Below are 19,239 nucleotides of genomic sequence, written 5' to 3'. Positions count from 1 at the left end.
GGGATACTATGTGCTACATACTGACTGATGGTACAGTGGTATAGTCACAGTGGATGGCCAGTAGTTCCTTCAAGGAGAATATGGCAATTAACAATTATCAATTGTTGTATGCCCGTCCATTAATGTAATCTCCTGACTACATTGTAAACCCAGTTTGCTGTTCAATAGGCTTACTGTTGATCCTTAGTCTCGTTGATCTGCATTAATTTTGTATATTGAACTAGGGTAAAAAAGGTAAACAGTAAACATTTTTAACTTACTGGCTCTTTTTCTCTCCCTTCCGTCAACTATGCCTTTTGTGATGTCCTTTTTTTAGTGTGCATGGGTTGGACTGTATAATTACAGGCTTTTGGATTACAGTAATCAGTGTAGTTCACCGACTGGTGAGAGCACTCCCTGCTTTCTTTGCTTAAGGTATGTTAACGGTGACTGAAAATCAGACCAACAGTATTCTCAGGGGAAAAGAAGTGCTTGGTGAATTATTTAAGCAGCAAATTGTTCCCCTCAAAAATAATCACCTTTGGAATCGTCCAGTGGTGAATACTGCACCTAAACTAAGGGCTAGTTGGCATATTGGTATCTATTCCAAGGGCATTCCCCCTTGTCCTACAGGAGCTGTGTGTGTTTCAATAGGTAGAATATCTTGTCTCTTAAATCGGAGCCTGCTTATTATTCTTTTTTTTTTCCTTTGAGAAAAGCCCAATCAAACTTATCCAGTTCCTTGTGTTTACACTGTCTTTTCAGACTCCATTATCTCCCAGGATTATTGGCTTGACTGACTGCTCTTAACTTGACTGCACCTCTTCCATCATTAAGTTGGATCATATGAAGGAGGAGATGACTGCAGAGTATGTCAGCAAATGTCACATCACCACCCTCCTCACCACCGCACCCCCCCCCCGCACCTCCCCCCCATTCAACCCTCCCCACCCAAGAATAGATGTTTCTGTTTATAGAATGTGCCCATATTTTATACCTGCATTAGGTACGAAAAGAGCAGTTTGTTCAACATTTTAATGAAAATTGGTACCAATCTCAATCTGAAGATCAGTGTGGAGAGAAGGGTGGGTCAGGTATAATGTGCTTCAGGAACCTCTCCGGGGCATCAAATTGTGTATTGCCAGCATAGCTCACAGGCATGGCTCAGGCAGCAATACCTAATCAGGCATCTGCAGCAAAATGCATTCACATCCATATCTCTGCATCTCCAACTCATTCCCATAGTGAGACTCCACACCAAGGGCTTGATTGGTGGCGGGCCATGCGCCGCAATCTTCCACATGGTGGCCCACAATAATATGCTGGTTGGGACGCCCACCCACCCCCCAATCATGTGGAGGGGGTGGGCTCTCCGATGCTGGCAATGGCGTCAGCTGCCTGCGTGCAGGCGGGTGCCATTTTTTAAAGCCCTGCCAGCTAATTAAAATTTTTAAAGTTATACGCCCCCCCCCCCACTGTACTGATTAAAAATCCGCCGCTCCTTTCCTACTCCCCAATTACAATAAAATTCATTATTTGCCCTCTGCTCCCCCCCAAAGCACTTACCTCCAACACTTGACCTTCCTCCCCCATCCTGCCCCCACCCCCCAAACTGAACAAAGTGCGCAGGTCACCCCTTCCCACTATCCCCTACAGTAATGATATAAATTTGACCCCATTCCCCCATCTTTCACTGAAAATCTTCCACTCTTCCCCACCACTGCGGCCCCTGCTTTCCCCAGATGGGAAAGTGAAGGCGTGTGAGTGCTGGCCGCCACTCAGAAGATCGCAGCCCAATGTTGTTGTGTGATTGCCTTCAAGAGTAATGTACTTTTAAGGTCTTAGTATGCTAATCAGGATGCAGCCATGTGACTACTTGCCATTCTCAATCTATAATTGTAACACCAAGAGGCAAGACCTGCAAATAGATAGCTCTCTACTGTATATATTTAGCTGTTTAATAAACCTGTTTGAGATCATCAACAATCTGAACTCCACGCATCTCATTTATGCTGTGTTGGACAACATGAAGAAGCTTCTCATTGCATAGTGGCAGCAGTGGTGAGAAGACAGAATCCAAGTCTGAAGACCACAGAAAAACAGCTTTAAAAATACTCACAGCGAGAATAGAGAAAATTCAAAGAAACATAGGCCCAAACAGTGTAAAGAAAAAAAAAACTCACCTTCAACTGCAGAAGACAGAGCGCTGAACGGCAGCCTGCCGTTCAATCACTGTGATCAGGTGAGTCAGTCTGCCATTGGTGGAGGCACCCCAGTTCAGAAAAAGAGAAGCCTTGAAGTCCTAAAGTATTGATTTCTTTTGCCTCTCAAATGCTCCCTGGGAGAGTAAAAATCCGAGGAAGACCCTGATGTCCTACAGGCAACAGCCACAGGGATCAATAGACCAGTTCATCAGCAGATGCCAAAGTAAGGGCAACAAATGCGACTTCTCAGAAGCTGAGCTGTCAACCGAATAATGGAGTTGGTGATTGTATCAACACCTATTGAAGCATTTCATTTCCCCCTCTTGGGGGAGAAAGAAAATCAGAGTATTGATGCACTGCTGGAAGATGGCAGGAAATACAAAGCCATTGTAGCTGGACAACAGCATCTGCAAGCACTAGGTGCAGCCAACAGTATCACCACCATAACCAGGTCGAAAATAGCAAGCAAGCTGTGTGGTAAGTGTAGTCTGTCCCACTCACAGCGAAATTGCCCTGTATTTTGAGACCTGTGCAAGGCATGCAGTGTAAAAGGACACGGGGCCTGCCTATGCAGGAATTCTGGCTCGAAAGATACAGCCAGAAGCTACAGTAGGACACGAGCCAACAGAAGACAGGTGGAGCAGCACAGCAATAGCAGCAAGGAAAGCACCAGAGACATGGATAATCGCAAGCTGATACATGAAGTCCACGATGAAACAGACTTAAGCCAAGACTCAGGTAGGAGCAAGTTTCTGTCAAGACAAGCAAGCATTCCACGTTGTGAACCTGACACATGATGTTGATGAAGTCCAACAACTGGTAGCTTTCATCACCATCAACATCATGTGCCCAAAGACGGCTGGCAAAGTCAAGATTGACATCGCGCTAGTGCAAACATCTGAATCCAGTCTGAATCCCCAAAGATATGTACCAAAGTCGGTGGAAATCAATGATACAACTGACAAATGCAAAGCTTTCTGCATACAATGGGTCACCCAACCCTTGCAGTGGCACATTCACAATGCAATGCAGATATGGCAAGTCAGCTTGGAAACCACAGTCGTTCTACCTAGTAGACATGAGCGGACCAGAAGTGCAAGGACCACCAGCATGCAAGGATCTCGGCATCATAACTATCCACGAGAGCATTGAAAAGGAGAAATCTCCAAGGACTGGAACCCGCTCGCAGACTCTGAACAGCATCAAATGGTGCAGTCTGGAAACCCAGCAACAGCACAACCTTCACCTCTGCTATCTAGAGAGCCGCCAGCACCACAACGAACCAGAATGGACAAGTACTTCCATGAGATCAAGTACTCTTTCTCCCAACAAGTCCTTGACTTTAAGCCTCAAGCCTTCAGACGCGGAGAATGAAGAGAGGCGAAGGACATGCAATGTCCTGAAGAGGCAGAGGAGGAATGAGTTGAAGCAAATAAAAACAAGAAATGCTGGAAATACTCAGCAGGTCTGGCAGCGTCTGTGGAGAGAGAAGCAGAGTTAACGTTTCAGGTCAGTGACCGTTCATCAATGAGTTGAAGCAATGTCTGTTAGCTCTTCAAGATGAGATACCGGAAGTTTCCAAGAATGACAAGGCACCAAAAGTGGTCATCTTGAGAAAAGCAACAGAGTATGTGAGCAGGCTGAAGGCACAGCAACAGAAACTGAGTACAGAGAGGGAGAAACTTCAGAAAGAACAGCAACAGATGAGACACAAAGTCCCCGAGCAAGAGTTGTTAAATCACCGAGACAATATATGGACTTTTGAGCCTCTTAAGTTCATAATCTATCCATGTGTAAATACTTTTGATGTTGTCTCACGTTATGTGTTTCTTAGTTTTAGCATACCAGACTTATGTTTAGAAAGAAGGGGGATGTTGTGTGATTGCGTTCAAGAGTAGTATACCTTTACGATCTTAGTATGCTAATGAACTAAGTGCCAGGATGCAGTCATGTGACAACTTGCCAGTCTCGCTCTGTAACTGAAACATGAAGAGGCAAGACCTGCAAATAGATAGCTCTGTACTGTATATGTTAGTTAGCTGTTTCATAAACCTGTTTGAGATCTTCAACAATCTGAACTCCGCGCATCTCAATTATATTGCATCAGACAACATAAAGCTTCTCATTGCAGACGGAAAGATTAGAGTCAGCTTTATTTAAATGTATGCATTCTGCTAATTTGAATATTTTAATCCAGGTTCCTGTCCCCCAGCGGCAGGGGGGCCGCCACAGAGCCACGCCACCGCCAGGAAGTTCGGGCCCGGCCCTCCCCAGTGTCGGGCGCCATGGTGCGCCGCTGCCGGAACGATCTTCCGGCCCTCCCCCCGCCATGAAGCCCGACATTGGGAGCTTTGTAAAATTCCGGCCGAGGAGTGCAGCCTCGCTGAGTTTGCACTAATGGCATGACTAGTTAATACAGTGCAGCAGCAAAAAGACCCTCCTTATTCATATTAAATATGGAAAAATTTTATTATCTCTGCAGGCTAAATCATTTTCTAAGCTGCTCGCACAGATGGCACATCGAGTCAGGAACGTCAGCGAGTCTTCATCTACTGCTCTATCAGTTGTGCAAACATGTAGTCTATGAATCATTCTTGGATTGCCAGGGCTTTTCATCTGCATTAACTAAGCTTTACAGAGTGATTTTTTTTCTTCAGGTTCAAGCTATCCAAAAATCTTTTTCTGACTGAAATGTTACCCTTTGTTTCTGTTTGCAAGAATAACTAACAAAGTGATTTGTTTTAAGGTGCAAGATGTTAACATTGCTAGTAATAAAATTCAGTATTCGAATAGGACTTTTCTCATTCAAATTTTTTTTTTGTAGGATCTGTTTGGGAAATCTGACCCTTATTTAGAGTTCTATAAACAAGAGGAAGATGGAAAATGGATGTTGGTACATCGAACAGAGGTAGTTTTCTTTGTCTGACTGACTAGAATTGTTTCTTTTTGTGTGGTGAGGATGTAGGGTGAAATGTTCACTGGGAAAATGGATTCAGTGTGTTTGGACTGCGTTTAACCCTCCCTCAGTATCTATGCAGGCAATGCTCCCATTTACTAGTATCAAATCACTGTGACACATTGAGTTTACAAGTTGGGTGGGTGAGGGGGAGGGGGAGCAGGTAGATGAGGGGAAGCAGCGGAACCAACAAATACAAAGCAGAGATTCCAGTCCTGCGATTTCTACCACCTAGCAGAGCAAGGGCAGCAAGCGCATGTGAACATCACCACCTGCATGTTCCCATCCAAGTCACACACCATCCTGAATTGGAAATATTTCATTGTTCCTTCACTGTTGCTGGGTCAAAATCCTGGAACTTCCTCCCTAACAGTATTGGGTGTATCCACACCACATGGACTGCAGTGGTTCAAGATGGCGGCTCACCACCACCTTCTCAAGGGCAAATGGGGAAGGGTAACAAATGCTGACCTTGCCAGTGATGCCCCATCCCATGAATGAACAAAAAGCATACAATTCAGCCCCTCTGCTGTATTAAAGCCTAATTGGAATCACTTGGGAGTCATGGCCAGTTTGCCACACACAGCTGTGTGTACTGCTGCTGTTTCTATTCATTAGTTAACTTGTGGATGAAAAGATTCTGACTGTTGTAAACTTGAATAGACATCAAATTGAAAAGGAGAAAAAACAGCATTCGTTGATTTTATGCTCCCCATCATTAATTCCCCAGAATCCACCATCCGTCACCCTGTGTCTATAACTGCATCAGTGTTTTGCTGACCATTGTCAATGCCATAGCCATTTACCTCGTGTACAGAAATCTAGAAACCTAAAAACCAAATACACTGAGCGTGATAAGCTGAATAATCAATGATTTCTGCTCAAATCTGATGCCATTTGCAGTCAAGTGGTGAGGCTTGTGTCTAATCCATTTTATTTTTCATCCCTTGAGTTATCCAGTTCGCCTCCCTCAGGAATGTAAAATCCTATATTCACAGGATACCATGTAACTATCCTTTCATGTACTGAACGTATGGACTTGCTTCTCAATCAGTCTGACAGCCCCGTAATCACTGGATGGTTGATTTGACAATCAATGAAATTACCAGGCAGCATTCTGCAGAGAGACACTGTAGCTCATGCAAAAATTAACAGTGAGGAATTATTGCCTATTTTCTGCATCTGTAAGGCATCAGTGATTTTTGTATGTATTTGCCTCCAGCCTGAGTTTGTAGGGATTTTCATTTATTCTCCAAGATTTGTACCTTTTTGCATTAAATGTTTGGATAAATTTATTGCTCTGTAATTAGCCTCTCTGGTGTCTTTTTTCCTTTTCAGCTTTCAGAAGCCCTGTAGAGAGCTAGGTCCTGTCTAGGCACAAATATATTCTCTTCATTCTTTGATGATTTATGGTGGCATGTCAGCTTTCCCCCTCCATCCTGTAGCCTCTGAATCCTTGGTAGTTTGGTTTGACAGATATTGATAATTTTCTAGTACCTTGCCAAGTTACCCACGCTTCATGCATGAGCCAAGGCATTGGCTGTCGGTATGTTATTCAACTGTAGAGGGCTTCACAGCTGACATTGTCAGGTGAGCCTAGCTTGAGTTTTATTTGCCCTCTTCCAAAGCTTGGGGTCACTGAGATCAGTAATGCCAACTCTGCCATCTCCTAAATCCAGAGACAAATTCTTAAGAAGCAAGAGATTTTGTATCTAAGTCACGAGTTAATTTTTTCAAATATAAACTAATATCGTACAAAAATACCTGAAAAGATGGATACAGAATTGCTAAAAAGGAAAACATCTCCTGTTAAATATTAACAGCATAGGATGTGATAACCTCATTGGTCCGCTGAGAAAAAATACGATAACAGTTTGTAAATCTAGACAATACTCAACAAATTAAAATGCTCCACAAGGAAATATGAACAAATCCCTGGATTCAGTGATCCAGTGGAGATCACAGTGAACTGGAAAAACTAGAAGGCAACAGAGCTGGAAATCCTGCTGAATGCAAAATGCAGCTATTTGCACAAATAGCATCTCCTGTATATGGGCTAGTTCATAGCCCAATAAAATATCAGGTTTGTGCACCTTACTAAGTAATCCTTAGGAATATGCACACAACGAAAGAAAATATAGGGAGGGAAAATCATCATATTGATAAACTTAAATTATTAAATGCACCATTTATAAAAGTTCTTGACAGACAGGGCAAAATTTGTGAAAGCTTTCCACTGCCAGTAAAGGACCGCGTCATCTCATCGAAGCAGTCTGCAACTCAGTCTCATTGCTACATAGAAATTACTTTTAGGTTGCCACCAGTCACAGCCCAGTGTGCACTGTCCACACCATGACGGCAGGAGCTGCCATCCCAGTGAACTTTGTATAAAGCCTCAGCCTCTTTCACCGACATGTGTTTGTTTAGAGGAGAGAAAAAAAAGCAAGATTTGAAAGTCCGATCGCAAGATCACGAGCAAGGCTCAGAAATCACACCTCTCATGATAAATTTGCAAGAGTTGCCATGTCTGATATCTCCATGAGCTGAAGTCAAGCATGAACTTGAACTGGAACCTGGAACCTTCTTGCTTTGTGCAGCTTGCTATCTCATTAGGCACACCAAATATGTCTAATGCAACAACTAGCCCGCTAGTTTCTGCAATATGTCATAGAAGGAAATTATAGAATTTTACAGCACTGAGGGGAAGCTATTTAGCTCATCGTGTCTGCTGCAGATCCCTGAAACACAATAACCTGTGATACAACTGAGGCGGGAGCAATGCACTATCAATTCAGTCTCAATACTCCACAGGTCGCAGAATATTGTTAAAGTTTTCCCACCTTACTGGAAATCAGCTAAATTAAACAATTTATTAACCCCCACAGTAAAATACACCAAACCAGGTATCTTTAGACAACAACAAATTAACTAATTATTTAAAAAACTACATCTTAACATTATTAAGATAAACCTATGTCTAAAGACCTTATAACTTCTTATTTAACCTAAGCCTCCTCATGCACACACACATACATTCAAAAATTAACAATGGTTAACCAGTTTTTAAAAATATTGTTTCTTAGGAATAAAATAAGTATCTGGGTTGTAAGTCCTGGTAAGTTACGTTCCCATTGATGAGGTGTCCAAGAGTAGAGTAATCAGATGCCACTAGAATTCTCCAGGCAAATTCGACGAAACTGTTTTTTATAGGTAGGCATTCAAAGTATTTCAGCTGCAGCAGGTGGCACACAGTTCTTTCAATGAGAAGCACAGCAATAGGTGTATTTGGATTTTAAAATCGGCAGTCTTTTGGTAAAACTTTACTGAGAATTCCAGCAAACACAAATAGGCAAAAGAGAGAGTCACTTCTGCAACAAACGTCTTAGAGTTTCGAAGTAAAATGGAATTTTACTCCCTCCAACAATGCAAATTGTTCTTTTCAGGGGTTTATTCCTCCTTAGGCAAACACAGTCTGAGCTCAATGTAGATTTTCTCTGCTGAGACATTGACGGCACGCTTTGTTTGCCTAGTTCAAACTGGTTTTAGCCAGTTTTTACATACAGTTAAAAGTTACGTACACCATGTGACCTCTCTCTCCTGCTGTGACTTCGGAAACAGGTGCAGCTGGCACACTTAGCTGTTAACAGCAAAAAAACTTCACTTCCATGACACCTGGAAATAATGGGATTTTTGACAGCGAACAGTCAGTGTTCACAGATATTACCCTTCGGAATCCAACCATAACTTCAGGATTTAGCACAAGTGCAGATTAATGCTGCAGTCCTGAAATTTCAGTGTGCTCCGTCGCAGGCTGCATTGTGTTCTCCCCTCTTTTCTCCCCCACCGCTTCCCCACCCACCCTCCCATGCCCCCACCCCTGCCACCCTCCAAGCCGGACTTAGTGAAATCACATTCATTTTGGAGTCAGCTTCCCCTTTTCCGCTGTTGTATTGGTGTTAGAAACCCCATAAAAGTTGAACCTTGCTCAATGAGGTATAACTTGGGATTTTATTGGTGATCCCAGGTGTTAGTATTAGGGCCATGGCTCTTTTTGATGTATATTAATGACCTACAATTGGGTATACAGGGCATAATTTCAAAGTTTGCAGATTACACAAAACCATGAGGAGGATAATAGATTTCAGGAGGAAATAGACAGACTGGTGAAATGGGCAGACACCTGGCAGATGAAATTTAAGAGAAATTTGAAGTGATACATTTTGTTGGGAAGAATGAGTAGAGATGATGTAAACTAAATGGAATAATTTGAAAGGGGGTGTATGAACAGATTGACCACAAGGTGTATGTACACAAATCTTTAAAAAGGTGACAGGACAAATTGAGAAGGCTGTTGAAAAAAAAAACACAAGGACGTTATTCTAAACCTTTATAAAACACTGGTTAGGCCTCAGCTGGAGTATTGTATTCAATGCTGACCAGCACACTTTAGGAAGGCTGTCAGAGAGGGTACAGAATAGATTTACTAGAATGGTACCAGGGATGTGGGACTTCAATTATATGGAGGCACTGGAGAAGCTGGGGTTGTTCTTTGAACAAATAAGGTTAAGAGGTCAGTATCCAGAGATTGAAGGTGACTGGCAAAAAAGGCAACACGCAATACTTTTTTACGCAGTGACTTGTGATCTGGAATGCATTGCCTGACAATCCGATTTAATAGTAACTTTCAAAAGGCAATTGGATAAATACTTGAAGTGAAAAGAGTACAGAGCTATGGGGAAAGAGTAGGGGAATGCCACTGATTGGATAACTCTATGAAAGAACTGACAAAGGTATGATGGGCTGAATGGCCTCCTTCGATGCTGCATAAATCTGCATCATTCTAGATCTCCCAATGTCTTGGCTAACATTTATCCATCAACACACAGGGGAAGTAATTTTGACTTTGGCCGATAGTGTGAAGCAGGCGATATTGGATCAGCCATCCATTGTATATCTCTCCTGATTCATTATCTTTTTCTCTTTCTCTCCCTATCTTCTTTTTATCTTGTATTATTTTCCCTTCCCATTTCTCTTTTAATATCTCTTTCTAAGTGTCTTTTTTGTCTCATTAATGTCTTTTTCTTTCTTTGTTAACTTTATTCTCATTCATCCACTCAGTTCCACGAATGCGGACGCAATCTGTCTTTTTCTTGCACCTTATCCACCCATCAGGATAGAAGCAATGAGGGGTGATCTGGTACTTAAAATGGTAAACAGATTTAATAGGATAGATATAGAGAAACTATTTCCCCTGGTGGGCAAATCAAGAACATGGGGGCATAATCTTAAAATTAGAGCGAGGTCATTTAGGAGGGAAATCAAGAAGCACTTTTTCTCACAAAGGGCAGTAGAAATCTGGAACTCTGTCTCCAAAAGGCTGTGGATATTTTTTTACAATTAAAGCTTTCAAGACTGATTTAGATAGATGGTTGTTGGGTATGGACATCACTTGAACATTGCAACATTAACAAATTAAGTGTATTTTATTAGTCAGCATATCTCAATAGCCAAGTCAAGAAGGAATTGCATTAATTCAGCACTTGAATGTTGGGCTGATCTTTGTTGGTATTACAGTTCGTTATCTAAATGTACCAAAATTTTGTCAAGGGAATGAATGCTTTGATTAGGATTTCACTAGGTTGTTCATAAAACAATACATTTTATTATTTGCCCCATGGATCCATTTGATTTCAACCTACTTGGAAAATCTCTTCATTCCGTAAACAGTTGCAAGTCTTTTATGGCAACATTTCTTTTTCTCAATGATTACTCAATATGTTGCAATAACATTTCATACCACTAATGCTCCCAATTGGCAGGCAACACATTATACTCATGTTAGGTTTCTCCGGTGGGTTTGCCAACGTGCGGGCCTCCAGAGATTTGAAGTAAAAGTTACATTACAACACCAATGACATCATCAAACCATGGTATTTTCATGTAAAGCAAACTCTCCAGATGGTAAGATGACTTACCTGCTGAGTATTTCCAGCGTTTTCTGATTTTGTTTATTAGATTTGCACTGATCTAGAAAGCAGTTCTGGACACATTTACAAACCCATCTCCTGTGTCACTTATATAAAAGCAAAATACTGCGGATGCTGGAAATCTGAAATAAAAACAAGAAATGCTGGAACCACTCAATCTGAAATAAAAACAGTGGTTCCAGCATTTCTTGTTTTTATTCCTGTGTCACTTACATGACTTTTACCCCAGTCTATCTTTGGATATTTAAAACAACTATTAGTTTGGCCCTATTATTTCCATATATCTATCCACAGATCTCCTTATCTCATTTCCACTTATCGTCTGTCTGTAATGAATTCCTATTAAAGGTATAGTCCCTTTCATATTCCTTAAATCTAACCAGATTCAGCATTAGCACTGTTCTCTGTATCATCCTTGCATTCCAGTGTTACAATGGATTTTTGAATTATACCAATATTTTGTTTTCTGCTGAATCCATGCTGATTGTTTTATAACTAACAATGTTTATGACTCGGACCTGATCTAGTCTAAGCCACATCTCTGTTATTTTTATATCTATCCCTTTAACACCAATTTGTACCTGCAGCACACCAATTCAGAATATATTATGATATACATTTAACTCAAAGCTGCCTCTGTTTGTCAATCTTACTCCTAACCATTGCCTTCTGATCTCTGCCTTATTACCATCCTGTTTTTCTCCTTTATCTTTCCTACATCCCATTCTCCTTTTACTGCACTGAAATCTTATATGACCCCAATAAGTCAAACATCCAACAGTATGTGTAACAGAGAGAGAGTCAGCGACGTTTATTTGTTTATATAAGTTCCTTTCCGTCTTCATGTTGGAAAGGAAATGGCTTTAGCATTTGTGTTGTGTTATACAGAGTTATTTCCTCCAGATTTCTGGGTTTGCAGATGTGAAATCACACTGGGGAAGTCATTTTAAATGATCAAATTAATATTTATTCAGTGGCACCCCGCTGAATAAAAGAACAGCAAGTAAAGGCTACTCATTAAGCAAGGCCCAGTTACTCATTAAAAATAGCATACATCATGGAGACATCTGCAGAAATAGCTATAAATTTGTTACATTGGATATTAGAGCAGAATCAGGGAAACATACAGACCACTGTTTTATTTCAAAAGAATAAGCTTCTGAAAATTTGGTGCAAATGCTGCTGTCACGCTCCACTGGAAAGGGATTTTTTTCCCCTTGTTTCATAGAATCATAGAAACTTGCAGCACAGAAGGAGGCCACTCTTGGAAAGAGTCCCACATTCCTGCTTTTTTGTCTGTAGTCCTGTAAGTTTCTCCTCCAAGTACCCATCCAACTGCATTTTAAAGTTATTTATAGAATCAGCTTCCAACACCTTTTCATGTGCAGCATTCCAGACCTCAACAACTCGAAGTGAAAAAATATCTCCACTTCTCCCTTCTCGATCTTTTGCCAATGATTTTGAATCTATGACCTCTAGTTATTGACCCACTTACCAATTTTGTTTTCTATCTACTCCATCAAACCACTCATTTAGAAACTCTCTATAAGGTCCCTCTTAACCTTTTTTGTTAGAAGGCAAATACTCCTACATTTTCCAACCTCTCCTCATAACTAAAGTCCCTCATCTCTGGTAACATCCTGGTAAATCTCCTGTGTACCCTCTCTAAGGCCTTTGCATCTTGCCTGCAGTCTCGTGCCCAGAATTGTCCACAATACTCTAGATGAGGCCTATCCAATGATTTTATAAACTTCTAACACAATCGCTTTGCTTTTATATTCTATTCCAATATATATTATATTCCTCTATATATAAACTCAAATAACCCATATGTTGTTTAACCCCCCTAATCAATTTGCTCTGCCACCTTCGCGAATTTGTGTATATGTACACTTTTCAAATCATGCCACTTATTGTCTTTCCATATTGGTCCTCCCAAAATGCATTCCTTCACACTCCTCTGCATTAAACACCATCTGCTATGCTTCTGTCCATTTCATCATTCTGTCTGTCATTCTGAATGCAGAACTATCCTCATCACTATCTACTACATTGCCAAATCTGATATCATCTGCAAACATTAGTTTAGTTTAGTTTAGTTTAGAGATACAGCACTGAAACAGGCCCTTCGGCCCACCGAGTCTGTGCCGACCATCAACCACCCATTTATACTAATCCTACACTAATTCTATATTCCTACCACATCCCCACCTATCCCTATATTTCCCTACCACCTCCCTATACTAGGGGCAATTTATAATGGCCAATTAACCTATCAACCTGCAAGTCTTTGGCATGTGGGAGGAAACCGGAGCACCCGGAGGAAACCCACGCAGACACAGGGAGAACTTGCAAACTCCACACAGGCAGTACCCAGAATTGAACCCGGGTCGCTGGAGCTGTGAGGCTGCGGTGCTAACCACTGCGCCACTGTGCCACCCCATTCGTCTCCCTCCAAGTTGTCTTTTGCTTTAATTAACAGTAGCTGATTGATTCATGACAATAGAGCTGGCAGCTGTACTGCAGTCCCCCAGGCACTGTAACCTTTGAATTGATTGACAAACTATTGCTAGCACAGGAACTATAAATGGTTCACAAAATGTAGCTGGGTTTGTACATTTTGGTTTATGCCATGATGTGTCAATGGAAAGCCACATGTGTCATTGGGTGTGCTCCTTCCACTGTACTGAGTACAAGTGATAGACCTACTGATGGGGTAAATACTCCGTAAAGAAGTTTCTCACTAACCCATTAACATAACTAAACTAAAATTCCAAGAGCCCATTAGGGGATTAAAATAAAGCAATTTGGGCAATGGGAGTGAAGATAGCAGTGAGTCAGATTCCATTTGAGGTAGAATCTAAGCTGTTGTACTTAAATCTGTCTGAAGCTTTCAGTAGTGGGTGGATAGTGGGGGAATGATTTCCCATATCTTTCAAAATAAGAAGTCCAGAATCCAAGGCAAACAGTCAAGAGTTTTGACTGTCATTGAACTTTATCTGTTGTGCCCTCGGAGAGGTCAATTAGGCTTCTGCATTGCAATGAAAGTTTATCTCTAGACAGATCCAGCTGGATCAGGCCCCGGTCTCCAGGAGAAAGTTTCTGCTTGGCCAATCTACTGGAGAATTGTGGGTGAGAGGAGGAGGGCTATAAAATGTCAATAAAAATGACGACCCATCCCTTTAGTACCACCGCCTACAATAACAACAATTATGTAGTGCCTTTGATGTAATAAAATGATCCAAGGTGCTTCAACGGAGTACTGTAAAAGAAAATTTGACGCCAAGTCACATAAAAACATATTAGGACAGAAGACCAAATGCTTGGTCAAAGTGGTACGTTTTATGGAGCATCTTAAAATAGGAAAGAGAGGTAGAGAGATGGAAAGCTTTATATAGGGAATTCCAGAACTTAGGATCTTGAATGAAAGGCATCAACATCATACATAACAGATATAATATTCCACTCCCAACTCCATAAATTTCAGCCTTTCATACCATATGACTGCTATGGCCAGAGGGACACCTTCTTCCACACGTTCTTGGCATGCTCCTCTTTTCAGCTAGGAGACCACAAGGATCATGACTGGTGGGTACAGTCCCAGAGAACCAACCCCCTGCTGTGCCTACCCACTGGAGAATGAGCACTTCCCTGCAATGTTCAGGCTAGCATAGCTGTCACTGCCAATTATACAAAGGTGCATCTGCCCACTATAGTTGAAGCACGTGGAACATATTCCAGTCAGAACGAGGGCTGTTTGGCCTCCAACTGGGACTGGAGAAATAGCATGACCATGAAAGGTAGTCACTCTGACTTTCACGATCTCCAGAAGGCAAGGACATTCCATCGCATGGTCTAACTAACCACCAGAAACAAAAAACAGCCAGATTGCCTAAATCTCTTGATCCACTTTGCTCCCAACACAAGCCTGGTCATTGAAAGGAATCTGGATGTATCTATATACTCCTTCCACAAGCACTGTGCAATCAAAATGTGCAATAGCTTCATCAATTATTCATGCACATGAATACTTTAGAGGATTCAGTTTAAAAAAAAATTGATTTAATTTTCACCGTTTTAATAGAAATTTTGCGTGGGTGTCATTATTTACAATATGAAAATGTAAAACTTCAAGTTTCTAGCCAGGTGAAAAGGAGCTACAGGGCATTATTTTGTGTGACCTGTAAAAGCAGGAAACATGCCAGACGGGGTGATCTAATAAGACGGGAGTCAAAATTTCTTTCTCCCAACTGCAGTTCAGAATCAGAGTCAGCGGCGTCTTTGTGGCAGGTCAATCAAGGGAGGGCAGAGGGTGGATTGGCTGAATGGAAGAGTGAAGTGGAGGGGGTATCCTGGGTGTGGTGTGGGGGGCTGGTGACTGTCAGTCAAGGTAAGGGAAATGAGGGCCTAAATAGAGGGGTCAGCAGTGTCTACATTGGGGTCCTGTGGGTCAAACTCAGGGTGCTGGCTGGCAGAGGGAATGATCACAGTCAAGGGTCGGGGTGGGGGGGCAGTTTAATTTGGTATGGGTGCAGGTCCAGTCTGCGGTTGGGGTAAGCAAAGGTCTCATAGGGTGGGTCAGGGAATCTAACAAGAACTCTGAGGATAATATGAGGAAGGCCTAGGATCAGAGGAGGCAAGTTGATGGGGAAGGGTGTAGGCTTGGGGGAGAGAGGGCACATCTGAATGAATGGTGACAGGGTCGATGGAAATGGGGTTTGGTTGAAGGGTTAAAGAGGGAAGATGCAAGGTGATGTTGGGAGAGTCAAGGGTGATGGGTACAAGCGTGATGGTGACAGGAGGCGGATGGAGGGTCATGACCTTGAGTTGAAAGCTCACATGTACCATATTCTCACAGTATCTCAAGACATATGGGGGCCTGTAAGGATTGCATTAGGAGGAGGCCAGAATTGGGTGGGTGGAGTTGTGTGTGTGGACAATGGGAGGAGTTTAGCAACTCACTGCTCAATTGTATGGATGAAAGCAATGGACAAGGATGTGTTCATTTCACTGTCTATCTTATAAACACAATCATATTGTTGGAATAACCTGGGTCTGATATACCCAATTTTCTTGGGACCTTGGGAGCAGGTGGAAAGGATGCAGCAAAGGAGGGCTCTTGCTGCTCGATAACTGAGTGTGCAGTGCCAGCAGTAGGCAGCACGACAGTGCACAAATGGGAGAGCCAGCTGAGCCTGCATGTTCAGCCATGTCCTACAGGCTGTTGAGTATAAAATTGAACAGTAACGTGAACATTCATTAAAGTCTGATCCCTGACACTCACCATCGTGATTTCCACATTAAATGCAATGTCCCTACCTCCTCTGTAACCAACAAAGCATGCCAACCATGAGGCATGCCGGTACATTTAGCTCTCTGACTGAGCTAGTCCATACAAATGAAGATATTGCGAAATATTTACATGTGACAAATATTGTTGAAAGACACCCATATCACCTTCGTGATCTCAATAACTCTTATGTTTGCGCTTACGGCCACTACGTCTTGGTGCAAGCCCGACATCAGCAGCTGAGATGAAGGCCGTCTGCTCAGTCCACTGCCCTGTTGGCTTTGATGACCGTGGCAGGCATCCTCTGGAGATCTGAGGCCTTGAGGGCTCTGGCCTAATGGTGGCCTCGCATCCTCATTGGCCTTGTCTACTGCATGTATTGAGCTTAATGTCGGAGGGGATGAGGAGAGGCTGCTCACCCTGGGGGTCTCCTGAGTTGATGGCCCCAGGGCAGTCGGCAAGCATTTCTCATCCATCTGGGTGCACAATGGCACCCTGCCTGTCTCCCTGAGGGGTAGAGGCACCTGGAGGGAGGTCCATGTGCCTCAACACTTAGCCACTGCTGCACTGAGCCCATGGCTAGAATGATGGAATACAGGTCAGAGCAGATATGGATTGAGTGATCTACCTGGCTCTCCATGGCAGTTGCCACCCTTTCCATGGATGAAGCCGTGCACTCACAAGGTGGAACTCATGGCTTGCATAGACTCCTCCATCACTCGCACAAAGCTGTGCGTGAGCTCTGGCATCTCCAAGATATGTTCCCCTAACTTTTGTTGCAGGCTTCTTGAGGCCACTACCAGAGGCCGGTCATCAGCGTGGACTGTGTAGGGGCCTGGTCTCCAACAATCCTCTGAGTATCAGGAGACCCGCTTGTCACAGTCTCTGTCCGTGTTGTGATCACCAGCTTGTGACAATGATTCTAAATGTGACCCCTCCACGACCCATGTGGATCTAACTGCGCTGGCGGAGTTTGATGAAGAGGCAGGTGACGGTGCATCCTCTGGGACAGTGGTGTCATCATCCCCAGAGGTGGAGTCTTCAGGCTCCTGAGATTGCAATGAACTGCAGTAGAGAACAAACAAAACCACATTAAGGTTCAAGACAGTATGAGAGCTACACATTTCCTCGCTTGCCACCAGTGTGCTCATATGCCATCACCAGATTGAATGCATTTCTACGCTTACGCCTGGCCTTCCCAGGCTCGCTGTCTGCTACTGCTCATCCTCCCTCCTCTCCTGTGAGCTGCAGAGCCTCTTCCTCAGCAAGAGTAAGCAGCCTCAGGTCAAGAAAACCACCTCTTGTCTTAGGCCACTCTCTCGCATTATGTCTCTGCTTGTCCTGTATGACAAAGTGCAGAGTTATTTACATGTTAAGTGACACCTTTACCCCATTGTCTGCACGCATCCCCATCACACATGCTGTCCTGACAGTCGCAAATTGCATCCAAGCGCTCACATCAGCCAGACTTTCACATGATTTAGCCTCAATTGCCAAACAGCATTAAGGCTGGCATAGCTGCCCACTCACAAATATAAATTGTTATCGACCCAATGACAGACCCTTTGGTATGATGCCACCCTCACACTTACCCTAGTGGTTCGGAGCAGGTCATTGACCTGTTTCCGACCCTGCGCCCACATTCTCAGATGGACCGCACAGTTGCTCACCTCCTCTGCCACCTCCATCCAGGCTCCCTTAGTCAGGCAGAAGGGTCTTTTGGTGCCATCTCGGGGAGAAAGCACCTTCCGTCTTTCCATAACGGCCTGGAGGAGAATCTGCAGAGAGGCATCGCTGAACTGTGGGACCGGTCTATATCTGGTCACAGATATTGGATGTGATGGGGGGGTGGTCAATGACAATAAATAACAATAAAGAAATGAATGATGGGGGGAAAGGTTTTCGTGGGGGTGAAGGACAAGAACTGATGCTCGGAAAAAATAGATAATTGACTAAGGGAACGTAGCTGGGCAGGAACATTGTGGCCATGATGCAGGGTTGCCAAGGGGGCTGTTTTATAGCCCGGACATACCTTCTACATTGTTAAATGACAGCGTCTTTCACCAATGAAAAGCTTGCTCCAATGTGTGATCACAAATGGCCGGCCCTTGATATTTTAATTTCAATCACTTGGGAACTGGCTCCGGACACTGCTTCTGCCGTTGGGAATGGCATGCCACAAAAAAAGTACCGCCCACAATGTGTAAAACTACCCGCCCACTAGATAATGATCAGGAATGAGGGATTTCCAGTGGGGCCGTAATTGGGATTCTGGAATGGTTCCTGCAGATTGGAAGGTCGCAAATGTCACCCCACTATTTAAGAAGGGAGGGAGAGAGAAAACAGGGAATTACAGACCTGTTAACCTTACATCAGTCATTGGAAAAATGCTAGAATCTATTCTAAAGGATGTGATAAATGGACACTTGGATAATAATGATCTGATTGGGCACAGTCAACATGGATTTATCAATGGGAAATCATGTTTGACGAACCTGTTGGAGTTTTTTGAGTATGTTACTAACAGAATTGATAAAGGGGAGTTGGTGGATGTGGCATACTTGGATTGTCAGAAGGCTTTTGATAAAGAGCCCCACAGGAGGTTGGTTAGCAATAAAGCACATGGGATCGGAGGTAATATACTGGCATGGATTAAGGATTGGTTAACAGGCAGAAAGCAGAGAGTAGGAATAAATGGGTCATTCTCACATTGGCAGGCAGTGACTAGTGGGGTACCACAGGGATCAGTGCTTGGGCCTATGTTGTTCACAATATATATCAATGATTTGGATGTGGGGACCAAATGTAGCAATTCCAAGATCG

The 19,239-nt window shown here is 43.0% G+C and overlaps 1 protein-coding gene across 7 annotated transcripts in view; it reads left to right on the top strand.

Moving 5' to 3' along the window:
* Positions 1–19,239, top strand: part of cpne2 (copine II) — a 341,237-nt gene that overhangs the window by 47,990 nt on the left and 274,008 nt on the right. For all 7 annotated transcript variants that reach the window (XM_068049588.1, XM_068049587.1, XM_068049584.1 and 4 more), the window contains one exon: positions 5,008–5,091. In XM_068049588.1, coding sequence (XP_067905689.1) covers positions 5,008–5,091 — 84 coding nt within the window. The remainder of the gene's footprint in view (positions 1–5,007; positions 5,092–19,239) is intronic.

Source organism: Heterodontus francisci, chromosome 17 (genome assembly GCF_036365525.1).
Source record: "Heterodontus francisci isolate sHetFra1 chromosome 17, sHetFra1.hap1, whole genome shotgun sequence".
Classification (NCBI taxonomy): Eukaryota; Metazoa; Chordata; class Chondrichthyes; order Heterodontiformes; family Heterodontidae; genus Heterodontus; species Heterodontus francisci.
Note: the sequence above shows the minus strand (reverse complement) of the source record. Positions and strands in the feature narration are given on the sequence as shown.